The 20,340-nt window shown below is 38.6% G+C and overlaps 1 protein-coding gene across 1 annotated transcript in view; it reads left to right on the forward strand.

Moving 5' to 3' along the window:
• Nucleotides 1-20,340, forward strand: part of DMD (dystrophin) — a 2,292,284-nt gene that overhangs the window by 387,541 nt on the left and 1,884,403 nt on the right. Inside the window, exon 3 of the mRNA XM_056131284.1 lies at nucleotides 18,830-18,922. Within this exon, the coding sequence (XP_055987259.1) occupies nucleotides 18,830-18,922 (93 nt within the window). The remainder of the gene's footprint in view (nucleotides 1-18,829; nucleotides 18,923-20,340) is intronic.

Raw genomic sequence — 20,340 nt, forward strand, 5'->3', positions numbered from 1 at the left:
AGTGTAGTACATACACATGCTCATATTCAGCAATGCATGCATAAAACTTGTGTAACCTAATGAAATTTTGCTTCAGTAAAATTAAAAATAATTTAAAAACTTCTTATTGCTAAAAGGCAGAAAAGGGGCTGGAGCGATTGCACAGCGGGGAGGGTGTTTGCCTTGCACGCAGCCAACCAGGTTCAATCTCCAGCAATTCCATATGGTCCCCCAAGCACCGCCAGTAGTGATTCCTGACTGCAGAGCCAGGAGGAACCCCTGAAAATCACTGGATATGACCTAAAAAGAAAAAAAGGCAGAAACATGTTATCCTCAGTAATTCCTAGTATTATTAAAGTTCAACACTGTATAAAATTCTTAGATTATCTCAGTTTAATTAAAAAAATATGGGAAAAATGTGAATTAGGTTGGTGAAGGAAAATAGAGCATCAGGGAGGAGGATGAGAGGAAGAAAAGGAAGAGAAAATCTAAGCATATAATGCAAGCTTGAAAAATTATGTTTATGAATGGGAGAAAGTATATAAAACTATTTCAGCATCTTGTAACTGAGGGGTGAGATATCATTTTTACCTTGGGGTGAGATATGTTTTATCTTGTATTATTTTTCTGTTTATCATTGTTTTTATCAGGTTTAGTTACTGGTTATAGAATCAGAATAAGTCACTTTTAAAATAAAGCAATTAAGCAGCTGGTGAATAAAGAGCCAGGAGTAAGCCACCCTGTCAGGTGTAGCTCCCAAATAATAAGTAAACTAAATAAAGAAATTAAAGGGTTAGAGAGATTGTAGAAAGGTTAAGATGTTTGTCTTGCAGGCAGCTGACCCTGATTCAAGCCCCAGTACCACATATCATATGATCGTCTGAGCAAGGCCAGAAGTGTTCCTAAACAGTCAGGACAAGCTTGACGACTTCTAATCCAATAAGAATAGAATAAAATAGTGCTGTTAATTTAATTTAAGTTTATGTTTACGTTTTATTTTAGATCTTACTTCAAGGAAAGTGCAAATTTATTTTCATTAATGTTTAAATTTAAGATATAGTTAAGGTACACATGTGCATGATTTGCCAACTTGTAAAAAAATTGACAAGATTGTGTTTTTTATGTTTACTACCTATTTATCTAGACTAAGGAAAATTGATTACATTTCCACCTGAAAATATTTTAGAGAAGTTGTTGATTTTGAGAAATAAAAAGTATTGCACAGTCATGTCTTATATTTAGAGAGAATATACTTAGAAGATCGATAAAGATGGATTAGGCAACTTTCACAATTAAGTCAATGAATAACAGAAATGTCCTGATATAAGGGTTTTTTTATTTAGATGCCTGTGATTGAACATAGATCTCATATATATACAAGGCATACATTTTGCCACTGAGCCACATCCCCAGCCTCTGAAAAAACTTCTACTTAAAGCATTATTAATCTTTACTAATTTGTGAAATTAATAGGTACCTACAGGATAAACTACATTTTGCTCATGAGCTTTGTAAGGAAAACTGACAAAACTAAACATTTCCCTTTGGCTATTATTCAAGTTAATTTATTTTGAAATGTGTTAGTCTAGAAACACTAAGTTTAGGTGACAGTTTAATTCACAGAGAATTCTCTTTGATTCACTATTTTTGTTTTGAAAATGTCTGAACAATAAACCACTAGAAATTAGAGCTAATAATGAAGAAAATTAGATGAACAGGGACTTTTATCTAAAGTGACAATAGAGAAAATACCTAGCAAGTAGAATGAAAAGGTTTAGTTTTTTTAAAGTTCTCAAAGAAGCATCTAAACTTCAAATTAACACGTTAGACAATCAATGCACTACTTGTTATATTTATAACATATTTTTGTTAACGCTGAAGTGTTAACAAAACACAATTTGTTAAATATCTTTAAAAATTACATGTACAAATACTTTAAGTTTAAGACTATTGTAGTTTTAAAAAACTGTCTATGAAGTTGAGAATTAAAAGCATTAGGAATTTTGGTGGTTTTGTTTTGCAAGATGGAATTGGCAGAACTGAGTCTAATATATTCACTGTTCTTTTCTACATAAAGTATTGAGTTAAATCTCTAGAGACCATAATGTTCGCCCATATTAACATCAGCAATAAAGAAATTCTTACTAGAATGCCGGTTTTTTCCCCTCAGAAATTTCAAGGGCCCTTTTAAAATTATTTCATAAATAATTTATCCTACTTTGTAAATGTAGTCTATTTTTTCAAACATGTTAGACAATCAATGCACTATTTGTTACATATAACTATCACTGAAGTATTAACAAAACACAATTTGTTAAATATCTTTAAAAATTACCAGTATAAATACTTTAAGGTTAAAGTGTATATGCTAATATTTGTTTAGGAACTTGGTACTAGGTGGCTTTAGCTATTACTATGTAACAATTAACACTGAAATGTAGTAGGGTAAAAAATTAACTATTCTTTCCACTCTTTGAGAGATCGACCAGAGACTTCTTTCACTTTTCTAGGATTTTTTAGGTATCTATTAGAAGCTGTGCTTCGATTAGGTGTTGTGGCTGATCTATACTGTAAGCTCCTACATGTTTGGTGTCAGCCAGTCTAAAACAGCCTCATCTGAAATGACCTGGCTCTGCTTTACAAGTCTTTTTTTTAAATTTTTATTAGTGAAACACCATGAGGTACAGTTGTAGATTTACAAATTTTTGTGCTTGGGTTTCGATTATACAATGATCAAATACCCATCCCTCCACCAGTGCCCATTTTCCACCACCATGGATCCCAGTATCCCTCCCACACCCATCCCCCCACCCCACCCTGCCCCTGTGACAGGGCATTCCCTTTTGTTCTCTCTCTCCTTTTGGGTGTTGTGGTCTGCAAAAGAGGCATTGAGTGGAAATCATATTCAGTCCATAGTCTACTTTCAGCATGCATGGCCCCTCCTGGGAGGATCCTCCAAACACCCTTTATTTGGCGCTCACTTCTCTATCTGAGCTGCCCTTTCCCCTAGAGTGCCTGGCTGGCCTCTAAGCCATGGAGTAATCCTCCTGGTACTGATCTTGGCTATTCTTGGGTATTAATCTTCTATTTTGTTACTTTATGTCCCCCAGATGAATGCAATTTTTTATGTCTATCCCTCTCTTTCTGACTCATTTCGCTTAGCATGATACTCTCCATGTAGTACCACTTGTATGTAAATTTCATGACTTCATCTTTTCTAACAGCTACATAGTACTCCATTGTGTAGATGTACCAAAGTTTCTTTAACCAGTCATCTGTTCTCAGGCACTCAGGTTTTTTCCAGATTCTGGCTATTGTAAAGAGTGCTGCAATGAACAAACAAGTGCAGATGTCACTTCGACTATACTTTTTTGCCTCTCTGGGATATATTCCCAGGAGTGGTATTGCTGGGTCAAAAGGGAGCTCAATTTCTAATTACAAGTCTTAACCTCCAACAGTAAGGGCTGGAGTGATAGCACAGCGGGTAGGGCGTTCGCCTTACAAGCGGCCAACATGGCCGACCCGAGTTCGATTCCTCCACCCCTCTCGGAGAGCCTGGCAAGCTACCGAGAGTATTCGATATGCCAGACACAGTAACAACAAAGTCTCCAATGGAGATGTTACTGGGCCCGCTCGAGCAAATCGACGATCAACGGGAGGGCCTTTACCTTTTACCTTTACCTAACCTCCAACAGTGTGGCTCAGGCATATTCTTATGCTGAGGGTGGAGATAGGAAGAAGAGATAAAAAAAATTCAAGTCCTGCTGAGACCCACATTTGGAAGTGACTTTGTCACTTGTACTGAATTCTATTGACCAAAACAAGGCCATAACTCAAAAGAGATTCCAGAGGCAGAGGACTAGACAACTCTTCTTGAGAAGTGAATCTCAGTCTTATTCCAAAAAGCATAGATTCAGGAAAGAACAAAAGTTTTGGTCCACTTTTGCAGTTAATTTACCAAACAGATTCAGATGAAAAGGTATATGGTTACTTAGGATTATTTTTGGGAGGGCATCACATCCAGCGGTGCTCAGGATTAACTCCTGGATCTGTGCTCAGGGATCACTCCTAGAGGTACTGAGTTTGAACCCAGATCAGCTCCATTCCATTCAAGGTAACCTCCCTACCCACCCTACTATCACTTCTGTCCAGATTACTTAGGATTTCATGTAGCTCATATTTACAATGTAAGGGAATTGCTCCTAGACAACTGAGTACTATAGTCACATAATGTTTCACATAAATATAGTTTTCTAAAATATTTAAGACTGTAACATTTTCCTCTGAGCAATGCCAGTGCTGGTCTTTCTTTCCTAAATAATATTAACTCTGATAACACATGTCTAAATATTATTGTGAAAAACATGGCAAAAGTCTTTGAATAGCCTGGTTAAAAGACTAAAAATAAATCCATTAGACATTTGCTCATCTGGGTGGCAGAACATGACCTCTCTGGGCTGGTTATTCATGTCTCAAGTCTCATTGTCTCCCATCCCTCCTCCTACCTGGTGCTGCATGTGCTGAACTGATGTACTGCGGTTAGTTGAATGGTTCATGAAATTTAATTTCTTTGATCCTTAGCATTTGAATTTTCTTCCACTTCGCATTCTTTTCCTCATTCATTATCTGTTGATTTCCTATTCACTTGTAAATTTAGCTCAAGGATTTTTTGCTTCTAATATTCTTTCAAAAGAAAATGGTTGTTCTCTTATCTGGGCAGGCACCATCCTTAACACAACTACTGACAGGGTTATAACACAATGTCATAATTACATTTGCTTAAATACATACTTTTTTCCTAGACTGTTACTAAAACAGAAAACAATGGCAATAGCCCTATAATATTTTATCATCAAAATGATTTCTGGTTCCTGGAGCAATATAAATCACTGGAATAATACCTAATAAATTTAGTTGAATAATTTAGCTACTCCTTCTCCCTTGATACATGAGGAAAATAAGCAAATTACTAAATAATTTATCCAAGTTTACAGAGTTGGGAAAAGTTTGAATTACTGTGAAATAGATACCATTTTGACCCCACATACTATATTCTTTATCATGCACGAAATTTCACACGAAGACTTTCTTTCATGTTACTGGCATGCATGTGTGTATTTCTCAAAATGACTATATAAAATATAAGAGTAGAGCTCTTTCTGTTTATTGTTATTTTATTAAATACTTATCACATTTAGTGCTACCTACTTGGTATATGAGATTTAGAGCCTTCTAGGTTTCAGTGTGTAGCGGGGGAGGAGAACTTTTGTATTTTAATTTAACTTTAAAAGTTATGTTTCCAGAGGGCTGGAGCAATAGCACAGTGGGTAGGGCGTTTGCCTTACACACGGCCAACCTGGGTTCGATTCCCAGCATCCCATATGGTTCTCTGAGCACCATCAGGGGAATTCCTGAGTGCAGAGCCAGCTGTGACCCAAATAGCACAAATAAATAAATAAATAAGAGTTTCATTTTCCATATACCTGGAGTGAAAAATCTGTTTTTATCCATATCAATACAGCATTTAATGAATTTGTTGAGAAACTTACTGCTTGGTAAACTAAACTTCTGAAAGAATTATGATAACAACACCACCATTTATAAAGGAAATACTATAATAGAAATTAAGGGCATTGGACAATTTTTCTAATGAATATATGTAGAATTATTAATAGTCATATTCTCCTTCAATCACCAATTTAACTAAATTTAGAAGCAATTTCATTTGTAGGCTATATAACTATAACTGAACTTCAGAAACTTTAGTGCAAAGAAAAAGAACAAATGAGTTCAATTAGCCTTTACTGAAAGCAATTATGAAAATGCACAAGTACAACTTAGCTAACAATGACCCGAAGGATGTTCAGGCTAAAGAAGCCCTACTCCAAGAAGTTATCAAAGAGAAAATGGTTGCAGAACCTATAGTTAGACTCTGAAACTGGATTTATATCTACAGTTACAGCTGTGTGACCTTACTAAGTTACTATATTCTCTGTTCATTCATTGTCTTTTGTAAATTGGGACTGATTTTAATGGACTTTTGCTAGAATTTATTCAAATTATGCATGTGCAGTGCACAGAACTGTGACTGAATTAGGTATCTAAGCAATCTGTGTTTACCTTCCGTGTATTTTTCTGGAGTATTTATTGTTTGTTTGTTTTCTTTTTGTCATCTTAGATTTTTGGGTCATACCCAGCGATGCTCAGTGGTTACTCCTTGCTCTGCACTCAGGAATTACTTCTGCTGGTGCTGGGGAGACCATATGGGATGCCAGGATCAAACCTGGGTTGTCCATCTGCAAGGCAAACACCTTACCCGCTGTACTATTGCTCTGGCCTGTGTTTTTCTTTTTTCTTGCCTTTGTTTTTATTCCTTTGGTTTTGAAGCTACACTTCTAGTGCTCAGTGCTCAAGGCTTATAACCTGGCTCTGTACTCAGGGATCTCCCCTGATGGTGCTCAGGAGATCGTATCTGGTGTGAGAGTTGAGCCAAGTTTGGTCGTACATAAGGCAAGTGCCCAACCTGCTATGCTATTTCTCCATCTCTTTCTGAAACATAGGGTAGAACCATAAGAAATGTTTAATATTTAACCATTTTTGACTACAAAATTTGAAAGTTTGTATGGTTTACTTTAATAAAGAGGTGTAGTGAGTATGAAAGATCTTGTTAAATAATCTATGTAACTTTTTCCTTTCTGAATGTCAACTGTCCCCTTATGTGACAATGTCTACAAGCAGATTCTCCTCATAGGTATTGAAGAATGAACAGTCAAAATCTACATCCTAGTGGATAGGGGCAGGAAATTAGGGAAGGGCTATATCTTATAACACAATTGCACTGCAGTTCAATTAAGAAAATGTGGTAAAGTTAATTTTGTAAGTTTAAATTCACCCCTTTTGGAGAGCCCAGCAAGCTACCTAGAGTATCTCGCCCTCATGGCAAAGACTCGCAAGCTACCCGTGACGTATTTGATGTGCCAAACGCAGCAACAACAAGTCTCACAATGTTACCCGCTCAAGCAAATCGATAAACAACTGGTGGACAGTGACAGTGACAGTGACAATTTGCATTTAATGATTAAAGGCATCTTCATATGCCTTTCGGCCGTAAGTCTTCTGCTGCTATGAACTGCTATTTGCAGCCCTTTCTCTCTCACTATTATGGCTGCAGCTAACAGTTAATAGTTGGTCTTTCTCAAGTGAAAGTTCAGCATTGTATGACAATAATATTTGGCGTGGGGGGGGGGGTGAAGAATCGGCTTAATTTAGCAACTTTGAAATTAAGTGCTTTGTCTTGCACTCAGGAGTTACTCCTGGCGGTGCTCAGGGGACCATATGGGATGCTGGAATGGAACCCAGGTTGGCCTCATGCAAGGGAAACATATCCGCTGTGCTGTCTCTTCAGCTCCCTATTCTGTTGCTTTTCAGTCACAGTCTTCTTTATTGGTTTAGGCTATAATGTCTGTTACCATCCTTGGCTAGACAATCTTAACTATAAAATCAAGAAAATTTATTAGGAAAATTAAGTTGAACGTTCAGAATTTAAAGAAACATTCTTCAAACCTATCACTTAATCACTTAATCACTTAACTTCCCGTTAGTCATCGATTTGCTTGAGTGGGCGCCAGTAACGTCTCCATTTTTCCCTGTCGCGTGCTAGTGTAGCCCAATGGCATCTGTTCGCTCCGGGAACATGAAGGGCCTCAAACCGATCGTTCATGATCTTGACGAAGAAGTCTGACCATCTGGAAGGTGGGCAGCCACGCGGTCTTTTGACATCCCGTGGAATCCAGTCGGTAACAGCTCTAGTCCAGCGGTCGTCTTTAAATCTCATTACGTGACCAGCCCATCTGATTTTCGACACCTTGGCATATGAGACAGCGTCCCTGATTCTTGATCGTCGACAGATGTCAGAACTCCGGATTCTCTCTCTCATTTGAGTGAAACGTGATATTCCAAGCATAGCTCTTTCTATTCTTCTTTGGGAGACCTGAATAGCATTCTCATCTTGTTTGCGTAGGGCCCAGGTCTCTGAGGCATATGTTAATGCAGGAAGAACAGTGGAATCAAAGAGATGTGCCCAGAGCCGGAGGTTCTTCGTCCTCTTAGCTATTTCTTCGACGTTCTTGAAGGCGTTCCAAGCCGCTCTCTTCCTCCTGCGCAGCTCGGGTGCCAGGTCATTTGTCATGTTGACCTCTCGACCTAGATAGACATAGCTGTTGCATTCGGAGATGGTCGTTCCATTGAGAGCGAATGGGGCGTCAGGAACAAGGCTGTTTCTCATAAACATTGTCTTCGTAAGATTCAGCTGTAGTCCTACCTTTCCACACTCACGGTCAAAGTCAGCCAGCATTTGTGCCGCTTGGCTGATGTTTGGTGTTACAAAAACAATGTCATCAGCAAAGCGGAGGTGGTGTAGTTGCCGACAATCTATCTTCACTCCCATTCCTTCCCATTCCAGTCGTCGCATGATGTTCTCGAGGGTGGCACTGAAGAGTTTTGGTGAAATGGTATCACCCTGCCGCACCCCTCTCTTGACATCAATGATCACTTCTTTGTAGAATGGTGAGATCCTGGTAGTGAATCCGCAATACAGCTCACGGAGGATCCTGATGTATTGGGCTTGAATGCCCTGATTGGCTAGGGCTTCAATGACCGCTTCCGTCTCAACAGAATCAAAGGCCTTCTTTAAATCAATGAACGTTAAACAGAGCGGCATCTTGAACTCCCGAGAAACCTTAATGAGCTTGGTTATTGTGTGGATATGGTCGATGGTGCTGAATCCTTTGCGGAACCCGGCTTGCTCGCATGGTTGTCCTTCATCTAGTGTTCTGCCAATCCTATTTAGGATGACTTGAGTGAACAACTTGTAGATGACAGACAATAGGCAGATTGGGCGATAGTTGCCAATGTCATGGATGTCTCCCTTCTTGAACAGTAGTACGGTCCTGCTGGTTTTCCATTGGGACGGAACCTTGCATTCAGACAGGTAGCGAGTGAAGAGCCGAGCCAGTGTATTGATGAGTACTGACGGCAGGTTCTTCAGGTGTTCAGGTCTGACCTTGTCTGGGCCGGGTGCTGTTTGTTTCTTTACCGACGAAATGGCATGTCGGATTTCGGAAGGGAGAACGTTGGGAACGACATATTCATCCTGTGGAATTTGGTATGTCAGCAAGTGGACATGGCTATTGAAGAGATTTGAGTAGAAGTCATGGATAATCTTCTCCATTGCCGTTCTGGAGGATGTGATGGATCCATCAGGACATCGGAGGGCAGTCATCTTCGTCTTATAGTTGGCGAAGGACAGGCAGGCATTACGAATACTTTTCACGGCTTCTGCCGCATCTACCAGTACTTCAAACCTATGAAGACTATTAAAGAGGTGACCAATGTAATTAGATACAATTATGGTTCATAAGATTTTCACATATTTTAAATAACTATTTGCAGGGGAAGTACAGCGGTAGGGCGTTTGCCTTGCACGCAGCCAACATGGCCGACCCGAGTTTGATTCCTCCGCCCCTCTTGGAGAGCCCGGCAAGCTCCCCGTGATGTATTCGATATGCCAGACACAGTAACAACAAAGTCTCCAATGGAGACGTTAGTGGGCCCGCTCGAGAAAATCGATGATCAACGGAAGGGCCTTTGCTTTTACTTTACTTACTTGTAGGGGCTAAGTACTGTGGGTAAGGATGCTTGCCTTGCACACAGCCAACCCAAGTTTGATCCCCAGCACCGCATATGGTCCGTCAAACCCAGTTGGAAGTGATCCTTGAGTGCGGAGCCATGAGTAAGCCCTGAGCCCTATCACATGTGGTTCCCAAACAAACAAAAACTGGTTGTATCTAAAAATATGAGATAGAAACTTGGCATAATTTGTTTTCAGACTATCTGTTCATTGAATTATTACTGACTTATCTAATGTGTAGATGAGATATCTTGGTCAGGCTTAGGTTAAGTTTTCAGTTATATTTAATGCATGTAAAAGATAAAACTGACCAGATGCAAATCTCTTGGTTAAGCAGTGTTTACCGGGGTTTATAAGAGACAATATATTGATAATGACTTTAATTCCATGAACTATTGTTGCTTTCTGGGAACCTCTGTTGTGACTAATATTCCATTAAATATTATTCTGTGCAATTTGGTTAAATCTGTTCTTATGCACTTATTCATGTAACATACAAATTGGGTCCTTGTGATCATGTATCATCAAAATTTACTGTGACATATCATTTTATATCTTGTAGAACTTATAAAACTATCATTTTATCTAACTTAGTTCTTGCACACATTTTATTCATTTTTTTTAAATTTTATTTTAATGAATCACCATAGATACAGTTACAGACTTACAAACTTTCATAATTACGTTTCAGTCATACAATGTTCAAGTACCCATCCCTTCACCAGTGCCCATTCTATACCACCAATGTTCCCAGTATCCCTCCCGCCACCCCCACCCATTGCTACTTCCTGCCTCTGTAGCAGGTGTATTCCCTCTTACTTTCTCTCTCCTTTTGGGTGTTATGGTTTGCAATACAGGTACTAAGTGTCTTGAGCACATTTTATTTTTTTTATTTTTTTATCTTTTTTTTTTATTAGTGAAACACCATGAAGTACATTTATAGACTTATAAATTTTTGTGCTTGGGTTTCAGTTATACAATGATCAAGTACCCATCCCTCCACCAGTGCCCATCCTTCCCCACCACGGGTCCTAGCATCCCTCCCACCCCCCCTTCCCCGTCCCACCCTGCCACTGTGGCAGGGCATTCCCCCTTGTTCTCTCTCTCTTCTTTTGGGTACTGTGTTTTGCCAGAGAGGCATTGAGTGGCAATCATGTTTGGTCTATAGACTACTTTTAGCATGTCTCTCCCACCCTGGGAGGGTCTTCAGAACACCCTTTATTTGGTGCTCTCTTCTCTTTCTTGAGCACATTTTAGGCTCCAGTGAATAACTTGTATTTTTATGATTATCTCTGTAGCCCAGATTTTAGTACCATAGTCGTTTTTAAAAGGTTTGATACTATGAAATGATAAAGAATATAGTACATTTTCATGGGCTAAAGACCACAAAATATTACAGTATTTTGATGCCCCATGATGCCCCATATCGCTGGAGCGATAGCACAGCAGTAGGGCGTTTGCCTTGCACGCAGGTAACATGGCCGACCCGAGTTCGATTCCTCCACCCCTCTCGGAAAGCCCAGCAAGCTACCAAGAGTTTCTCATCCGCACAACAGAGCCTGGCAAGCTACCCGTGATGTATTCCATATGCCAAACACAGTAACAACAAAGTCTCCAATGGAGACGTTACCGGGCCCGCTCGAGCAAATCGATGAACAACAGGAGGACAGTGACAGTGACAGTGACAGTGACAGTGATGCCCCATGAGAGAGTAGAATGTTTCATAGTGTTGAATTTGGTAATTTAAAACTGTGCTACCAGAGATAGGTATATTATTGGAAAGTTGGGAAGGATCACTTGGGCCTTCATCTTTTTGTTGGTTTGGGCATCACTGACGGATTCCTTGAACCAAAAGAAATTTGTTTTCTTCCCTGTCTCAGTATTAAATCTCCTGTTTTCCACCCTCTACTTTTCTCTCCTTCTCTGGAAGGCTGCTCTCTGCACTGTATCAGCAGACTCCCTTACCCTCTAGTTTCCTCTTGAATTTGGATAATGCAAACATTTACCAGAGATCAGAAGCAGGGAAGAAAGAAAGGTCAGGGCATTTATCCATTGCTGGATGGCTGCATTCATCACTTAAATATCAAAGCTTCTGTCAAGTGACCTTCTGGGCTCTTTCTTTGTTCAGGGGCCCAGTAACTACTCTCTTTCTCCCCATTCTTCTAAGTCTAGGAGTGATAATAGTGTTTCTCTTTTATCACTGCTAATGGTTTCTCTTACACTGCCCTCATCCTTGTAAATAGTGACTTAGGGAAATCTCTATTTAACCGTGTCCTAATAGGATCCCTCCAAAGAAGTTCTACTCTGTACATCCAAGTGATGATACTTAAGAAGAAGGGATGAATAAATTACGTTTTATTGACATTTTCTCTGCCATCAGCCTGCTAAACATATTTACTGACCCATTTTCTTCCCACACTAATATTTTCAATCTTGATTTGAAAGATATAAGGATGAATGAGGAAAATATGGATTATTTGGCTTAAAATTTGGGGGAAGAACTTCATAATAGCTATCATTTTGTGTATCTTTTAAATAAAACAAAGTTCTACGTGCACTTAAATCTTTTTGGCATTACCACAATTTAGATGACAGGACAGTCCCATTTCACAGATGGAAAGGTATGAGCAGAAAGGCTACGTTACCTGTGTAGTATCACCCAGTAGCAAATAGTGCTAGGATTTGAACAAGGCACTCTGAGCACAAAGTCTCACTTTGTCTTCCTATACTTGGTGAAACAAGTCCCATGAATGCACATTTTCCCCCTTTCCAAATTCCTTCTACCTAAACGTCATATGTTACTATTATCGGTCTCCTAAAATGAAATACTAAAGAAACATTATTTTTCTGATTTTAAGATATTCCTATAAAGTCAAATGTAATGTATATTACTAAAAGTCATCACAGAAGGCGGCAAGAGAAAGCTCTTAAGATGCTGGTCATATTCTGTATTTTTCCATCTGGATACTGATAATATGATTTTGCTCAGCTTGTAAAGATTCATTGAGCTAACTATTAAGATATTGCACTTTTGCTATACGCATATTGTGCTACAATTGAAGTCTCTTATAAAATTCTTTGTGCAATCCATCCTTAAGAAAACAATAATCTACAAAAACTGACTATTTATAAGGGTTGCATTGTTTTTATGGCAGCTGGTCAGTAGCAATCACCAATAAATCCTGAATTAATGTTACATTCCTTTGTGGTGTTTCTCTTGCTTTTGGTGTTTCTGGAATTTAAAAATTTGCAATCACAGAAAAGGATCTTACCTTTCTGAGCAACAGATATGTCCAGGGCCTGACCTTTATGTAAGCAGAAGGTCATGTTAAATAATTCCTATGCTCTTTACCTACTATGGGAATGTTGTATTGATCTCTCTTTATTTTCAAGTTTAAAGATTGACACAACTCTAAAGTCAGAAGCTATTTAAATATTTTCCCAAATGCATTTCTGTCCTGTTTCTCAATTTTTTTTTCTGTTGGTTTGTTTATACCACTTACTCCATCACACTGAGTTTCTTTTTGAACATGGTCAGTGAGCCTCTATATCCTTGCAGCCTACTGACAAGAATCTGAAAGGATCATTGTCTCATTTCTTGGTCCTTTCATCTTGTTATTTGAGTTAGCAAGGAAGATGACAAGATGTAAGTGAATGCAGGGAACTGCTGAGTAATACCAAAAGTTTATGTGTTAAAGAAAATATTAGTCATGAAAAGAATTGAAGACAGACTCCCAGGTCACAGAACCAATGTGGAGTTTAAAGTTTATGATTTTTCACAAAAGAATTTTCAAGTGCTTGAAAAGAAAGCCATTAGAGATAGAAACTTTAAGGAAATATTACTGTTTTCATGAGAGAAAATGTCACTTGCAGCAAAAGGACATACATGGCAGATGTGGAAGATGAAAAGGGAAGTAAACAAAAGAGGATTTAATTTCAGATAAACAAAAGAACAAGAAAAAAGGGAGAGTGCTTTGGGCCTCTAAATGTTTCTTCCAAGTGCCATTTACATTTGCCTAGATCAGTAATTGAATGTCAGGTGACATTTTCTCTCCTTGATGTTTATTCTTACTGTGGTACCAAGCTAAAAGAAAGCAAAATACATTGTATTTGAGTGCTGCACTCTCTGGAAGATTCATTAATGTAGCATATTAGAATTTACATCTACATCGGTTATAAGAAAGAGAATCTAAACCATAATGGAAGAATAAAACATTAAAAAATATCCTTCTATATTTACTGAGTGCCCATTACTTATACTGTATCATTTAAATCTCATGCTATTCTGAAGTGGTACTCTTTCAATTCCCATTTATTAGTGAGTAAATTCTGGCTCAAAAGGGCCAAAACACTTGCCAAAGACAGCACATTGAGTGGACATGAGGGTCAAGTTCAGCTATGTTTGACCCTGAGCCCTCCGCTCTCTTTGCTATGGGACGAAGAGTTGACTCCAGTAAAGAAAAAAAAATGTTCTAAAGGTGAAGTACTCTGCATCTGAAGTGTTCAGACTTCAAGAGGAATAAGGCTAAGAACCTGGAGATTAACAAAATTGCAGGGTAAATATTGTATATACTATTGAGTATCATACTAATTAAAGCACTGGGTTTTCAACCATTTTGTACTTGCAGACCAGCACTGGTCCACTGACCAGCTGTTGAAAACCACTAAATTAAACTATAGGAAGGCAAATCTCACTCCTAAATGGCAGAAATAACTTTTAAGTTAAAGCAAACATACATTAGGAGAGGAAGCAAAGATCTCCAAGAATTCATAACATAAAACTCTCATTCACAGAAATTTTGAACCCGCTGTTACTGTGTAATTTATACGCCAGACTCAGGAGTAAAGTCATTTAGTCTCATCAGCTAGAAGGATGCTTTGGTGAAACATTCAGAGAAGCACTCTATTAGAGAATGTGTTGGAATAATAAAATATAAATTGAATTTCAAGTGTGATACTTTAATAAAGCATTGATTGGATGAGTTTTGAAAATTATATATGACACCAGTATTATATTTTTCTCCATCCCCACACACTGCTTGCTAGGTGCCCTAGATAGGTTCATAGCCCCCAAGGGCTGTGGCTTTGCTATAAACCGTCAGTACCTGTCCATTTTGATTCCTATTTAAAGGAGAGAGTTAGTGGCCACAGAGATAGTTCAGCAAGTTAGGCACTTGCCTTGCACACAGTCAACCAAGATTTAATCCAGGCACCACTTAAGATACCTGAATAGAGCCTGGGATGATCTCTGAGTTTAGAGTCAGGAGTAACCCCGGAGCATCATCAGGTGGTGCCACCAAAACAAAATGAAAAAAAAAAGCAAAAATAAAAGAGCATTATCAAACAACTCTATTTTACAACTCTTTTTTTGTTTTTTTTTTTTTTTTGCATTTTGAGTCATGCTCAGCGATGCTCGGGGGTTACTCTTGACTCTGCACTCAGGAATCACTCCTGGAGGTTCTTGGGGAACCATATGGGATGCTGGGGATCGAACTTGGTTTGGCCTCATAAAAGACAAACCCCCTACACACTGTACTATCACTCCAGCCCAAATACTCTTGCCTGTATATAGAAGTGGGATCATTACACTATTCTTATTTACCTTGTAGAATTTCTGTCTAGAACTCCTGTATGTAAGGCCAAACTTTGTAGTTTGCTTCTCTTGGATGTTGGGTAATCCCTATGAGTCTGGGTTTGTGCTTTAATCTGTACCTGAGACCTTCCTTTTCTAACCCCTACTTATCTTCTAGGTTGAATAGATCACCACCCACCTAATTTCGATAACCTTTACTGTATTTCTATTTTATAAGAGCAAGAATATTTTACTTCCTTCAAAATTCGAGATGTTTTAATGTATAACATTTGTTTCATAAATAAGTTTTTGCAATTCTCAAATATATCTATAAAAATTGTTTCTGGAAAACAGATAGCATTTTTAAGGTATTGTAGACCTTCAACTTGTAAAGAAAAACCTCTATATGAACCTCATCCCCATGCAAACTTATTCCTGGTTATATATGAGGTTATTGACAGAGCTATTATAAGGTGTACATTCACTTTACTTAGTATTAGAAAACCTTACTTAAAATTTGAAGTTGGGGAATGGAACTATTCTAGTTATATGGGAGGACATACCGTATCAGTGATGCTCAGGGCCTATTCCTGGATCTGTGCTCAGGAATAAACTCCTGGTGATACCTATAAATTATGATCTTATGATTCTGGAGCTTCAAACCAGAACTGTGGCTGCCACAGTCATGTGAAAAGCGAGAACCAGACTGGAGCGATAGCCCAGCGGGTAGGGTGTTTGCCCTCCATGCGGCTGACCCAGGTTCGATTCCCAGCATCCCATATGGTCCTCGAGCACTGCCAGGAGTAATTCCTGAATGCACGAGCCAGGAGTAATCCCTGTGCATCGCCAAGTGTGATCCACCCCCCAAAAAAGCGAGTACCTTACTTCCCGTACTGTCTCTCTGGTCCTTGTTTCAATAATTGATAACATGTTATTTGTATTAAAAGCACTTGAAAAGAAAGTTCTTTGGGGCCAGAATGGTGTTACTGGGGCACTTACATCATGAGGCTGACCCTGGCTTCTTCATCTTCACCACATATAGTCCGTCGAGCACTGCTACCAGAAGTGACCCTTGAGTACAGAGCCAAGTGGAGCCTCTGAGCACTGGCAGTTATAGCTCGGAACCAAAAATAAAGTCTATTTTGGTAATATTTTGCATTGTTTAGTTTTCCACTTGGATTTTTTAATGAATCCATTCAATAGAATAATGTAGTTATCTTTCGTTAAAGCATCATGTGTGTGATTCACTAATAAAAGTTTTTTTAAAAAAAAATTTTAAAAAAAGCATCATGTGTTTCATTTCACAGTCTCGGCAAGGATGGGCCAGTGGATTCCTTGAGGGGTGACTGTTCTTATTAAGTGAAAAATCTAGACAAAAAGACATGATCTGCTATTGTAGTTGTAGATGATCTGAGTCCTCTGTGTTCTGTCTCAGAAGCCATCAGGCATGGTATTTTTTGACATGGAGACTAGGGCTTTTCTGATTTGTTTGCTTTCATTTTGGGACCACAGTCAGTGGGCTGAGAGTTTGCACCTGGATCTGTGCTCAGGGATCACTCCTGAAGTGCCTAGGGCATCATATGTAGTGCTAGGGATTGGACCTGAATCAGCCATGTGATAGGTGAGCACATTTACCCCTCTACTATCTCTCCAGAACAAGTATTATTGATTTCCTGTTGGCCTTTATGATATTTAAATTTTATTTGCAATCTAGGTACCAGCAGAATTAGATCAACAAAAGCTAATGCTAGGCAAAGTAGCACTGTAGCACCGTCCTCCCATTGTTCATCAATTTGCTTGAGCGGGCACCAGTAATGTCTCAAAACAAATTGTGAGACTTCTTACTGTTTTGGGCATATTTAATATGTCATGGCTAGCTTGCCAGGCATTGCTGTGCGGGCAAAATACTCTCTATAGCTTGCCAGGTTCTCCAAGAAGGGTGGAGAAATAGAACCCGGGTTGGCTGCATGCAAGGCAAACACTCTATTCACTGTACTATCGCTCCAGCCCTTAGGCAAAGTGTTTCTTCTTATTTGTTCCTGCCCCCATCCGCTTACTGATTCTGCCCATTACATTTTAGGAACCTTTTTTTACCCTGTTGAATTTGAGGTTCTATTCACCTGAATTCTAGTCAGGTTTACTGGTATTCTGTAGCCACGTGTCACTGAATAATTAGGAATTTCTAGATAAGTCCTTAAAGATGTGTTAATGGTTTCATTTGAAAGGGTTGTATGCTTTAAACTAGACAAAGAAAATACTAGGGACTATTAAAATAATGGAGAAAGAAAGGCAATGGATGCAGAAAGAGCAAGTCTCCAAGGGGTTGATGTACCTGGGACAATATCTAGGCTGTTTCACCTTCTAATTTTGTAACAAAGAGACACAGTGCTCAAGAACTCTTTGTCTCCTCTGTAAGATGAATCTCTTCATGCTAATCTCTCAGAAGAAATTTTAAGACCCATTTTTTTTATTGAAGTGTTTCTCATGAGTAGATTCTCTAGAAGTGTTACATTTTCATTAGTCTATTCTTTTTTCTTCATTACCGTTTTTAAGAACAAAGATAAACGAACGGAAGTTTTCATACACTTCTTTCAATTTAATTTATGTTCATTTTTCATCGAGTTTGAACCATCCAAAAGTGGTCATTCTGAGCTAGCATGCAAAACATATATGCAGAGAAAGCATTTTCTATGGATGAAGGATGAGAATTCTATGATTTTGAATTATATGCAATACCAACCAACTACCCATAGTGTTTACATTTCATTTTCCTACTCAAGGCAAACTGAATGAGGTCTTTGCTACGTTTTCTGATTATTTTTGCTTCACTATGTATATAATTTAACTACCCCCTCTTTATATAGAATGAGCATTGATAAATGTTGAATTTGTTATATCAAGTAGGTTACAGCTTTCCAATGAAGTTATTGAAAACATTTAATTATTTGACCTCAGAATAAAATATTGCTTTTAGATTTTTGGGCCTTCTTTTTTATTCATCAACCATGGAAGAGCAAGAATTAATTAGATGAATACTTTAAATATTCCTAAACATTGTATAGGGTATAAAAGTTCCCATTTTAATAATTTTTACATGGTCTAATAATTAAATTGACAAGAATAAAAAATTATAATTATGGAGACATCCTATATAATGGAATGTACATATTGACTAAAGGAGCTTATATACCTTTAAGAAAACAAAATAGTGCATTTCTAAAGAACTGACAAGACAAAGAAAGAGACTTTAAACTGGAATACTAACTAAAGCACGGAGCCAAATTGAGTGAAGTTTATACACACACCTTTGTTCTTCTGGATTCCCCAATGCTCTGGGAATAATTACAACCCTTCTCCTCCTGCTAAGAGAGGGTACCTTTCATGTGGCAGATTTAGAAATGATGTCACAGTGTCCTTTTTGCACCAGCACTTGCTCCAGCCACTTTAATTCCAAATAATCAGTAAGACACATAGACATATTTGGGTACAGTCTGCCCTGAGAAACAATAGGTGAAAAATTAGAAGATGTAATATAGATGCAGATTGTTAGAAATGGACTTTTTGAAACCAGATCTGTTTTTGTATTTCAGTTTGGAAAGCAGCACATTGAGAACCTCTTCAGTGACTTCCAGGATGGGCGACGCCTCCTAGACCTTCTTGAAGGCCTGACAGGGCAAAAACTGGTAGGTCATTTTTTTTCCCCATGAGAATGTTTCCCTTAGGGGGGTGTTCCTGGCTTGTCCTTCACACCCTACGAAGTTCACGAGTTGCCCCCCACGAGAGGCTCTCTGGCATGGCCATGGCTCCAGAGCACAGAAACCAATCTCATAATTATCTGACTCTCAGCAGAAATACTTCCAGGCTTAATAAGTAAAATACCAGAAATCCAAATTCGCACAGCCACAATAAACATCATTTGATTCTTGTGACCAGCTGTAGAGAACAAATTATTTAACAATGCCTTTACAGCATGTCTGATTTGGGGGTGTAAACTCTAAATAATAATGGTGCACCTTTTGTCGAAACAGTGAATCTAATCAAAGTAGATAGAGTGTTAACTAGAATTCATCTGCCTCACAGGCATTGGGAGTGTTGGGAGGGGGGCTTTATTGGGGTTCTTGGTGGTGAAAAATAAGTATTGGTGAAGGGAAATGTGTTTTATAATTGCATGACTAAGACTTAACCCTGAAAGCTTTGTAACTTTTCCCACAGTGATTCAATAAATAAAAAAAAAGAATGTTTCCCTTGATATAATTTCAGAGAAGAAACTAACTCCGCCTCGTTTTATATAATCCAGTAAAAGTTCTTCCTTTACTATTAATTGATGTAACTAGCAATGTAGGAGCTACCCCCAAATAAAATCATTTTGTCACATTATTGGCTTTTAGTTCTCACTCTTGGAGAACCCGGTAGGCTAACGAGAGTATCCTCTTCCCACGGCAGCGTCTGGCAAACTCCCCATGTTGTAATCAATATGCCGAAACCGAGTAACAATTATGGGTCTTATTCCCCTGACCCTGAAAGAGCCTCTAATTTGGCACTTTCTAAAATCTCAGGGCTAGGATGAAGGAGACGTTACTGCTGCCTGTTCGAGAGAATCGATGAACAGCAGGATGACAGTGATACAGTGATTGTTTTTTTCTTATATTCTTTTACATGCAGAACAAGCGGCTCAAATTTTTCAGTACTCTAGTTGATATGATTTGCTTATAAGATTTAGTGCCTTTGATGTTGAATATCACTGTCATCCTGTTGGTCATCGATTGCCTCAAGCAGGCCCCAGTAACATCTCCTTCATCCTAGTCCTGAAATTTTAAAAGTGCCACATTTGAGGCTCTTTCAGGGTCAGGAGGATGAGACCCATCATTGTTACTAGCTTTTGGCATATTGAATATGCCACGGGGAGTTTGCCAGACTCTGCCACTTGGGCAGGATACTTTTGGTAGCCTGCCAGGTTCTCCAGAGTAAGACCTAGATAATAAGATGTCACGCGTCCGCGCACTTCTGGGAGCAGAGTTTTATAATCTCTGGGTCTTGGCCGTTGATGTTGAATATCATTTTATTATAAACCACTTATCAGTAATGACTTTTTAAATTTAAT

Source organism: Sorex fumeus, unplaced genomic scaffold (assembly GCF_029834395.1).
Source record: "Sorex fumeus unplaced genomic scaffold, SorFum_2.1 ptg000086l, whole genome shotgun sequence".
Lineage (NCBI taxonomy): Eukaryota > Metazoa > Chordata > Mammalia > Eulipotyphla > Soricidae > Sorex > Sorex fumeus.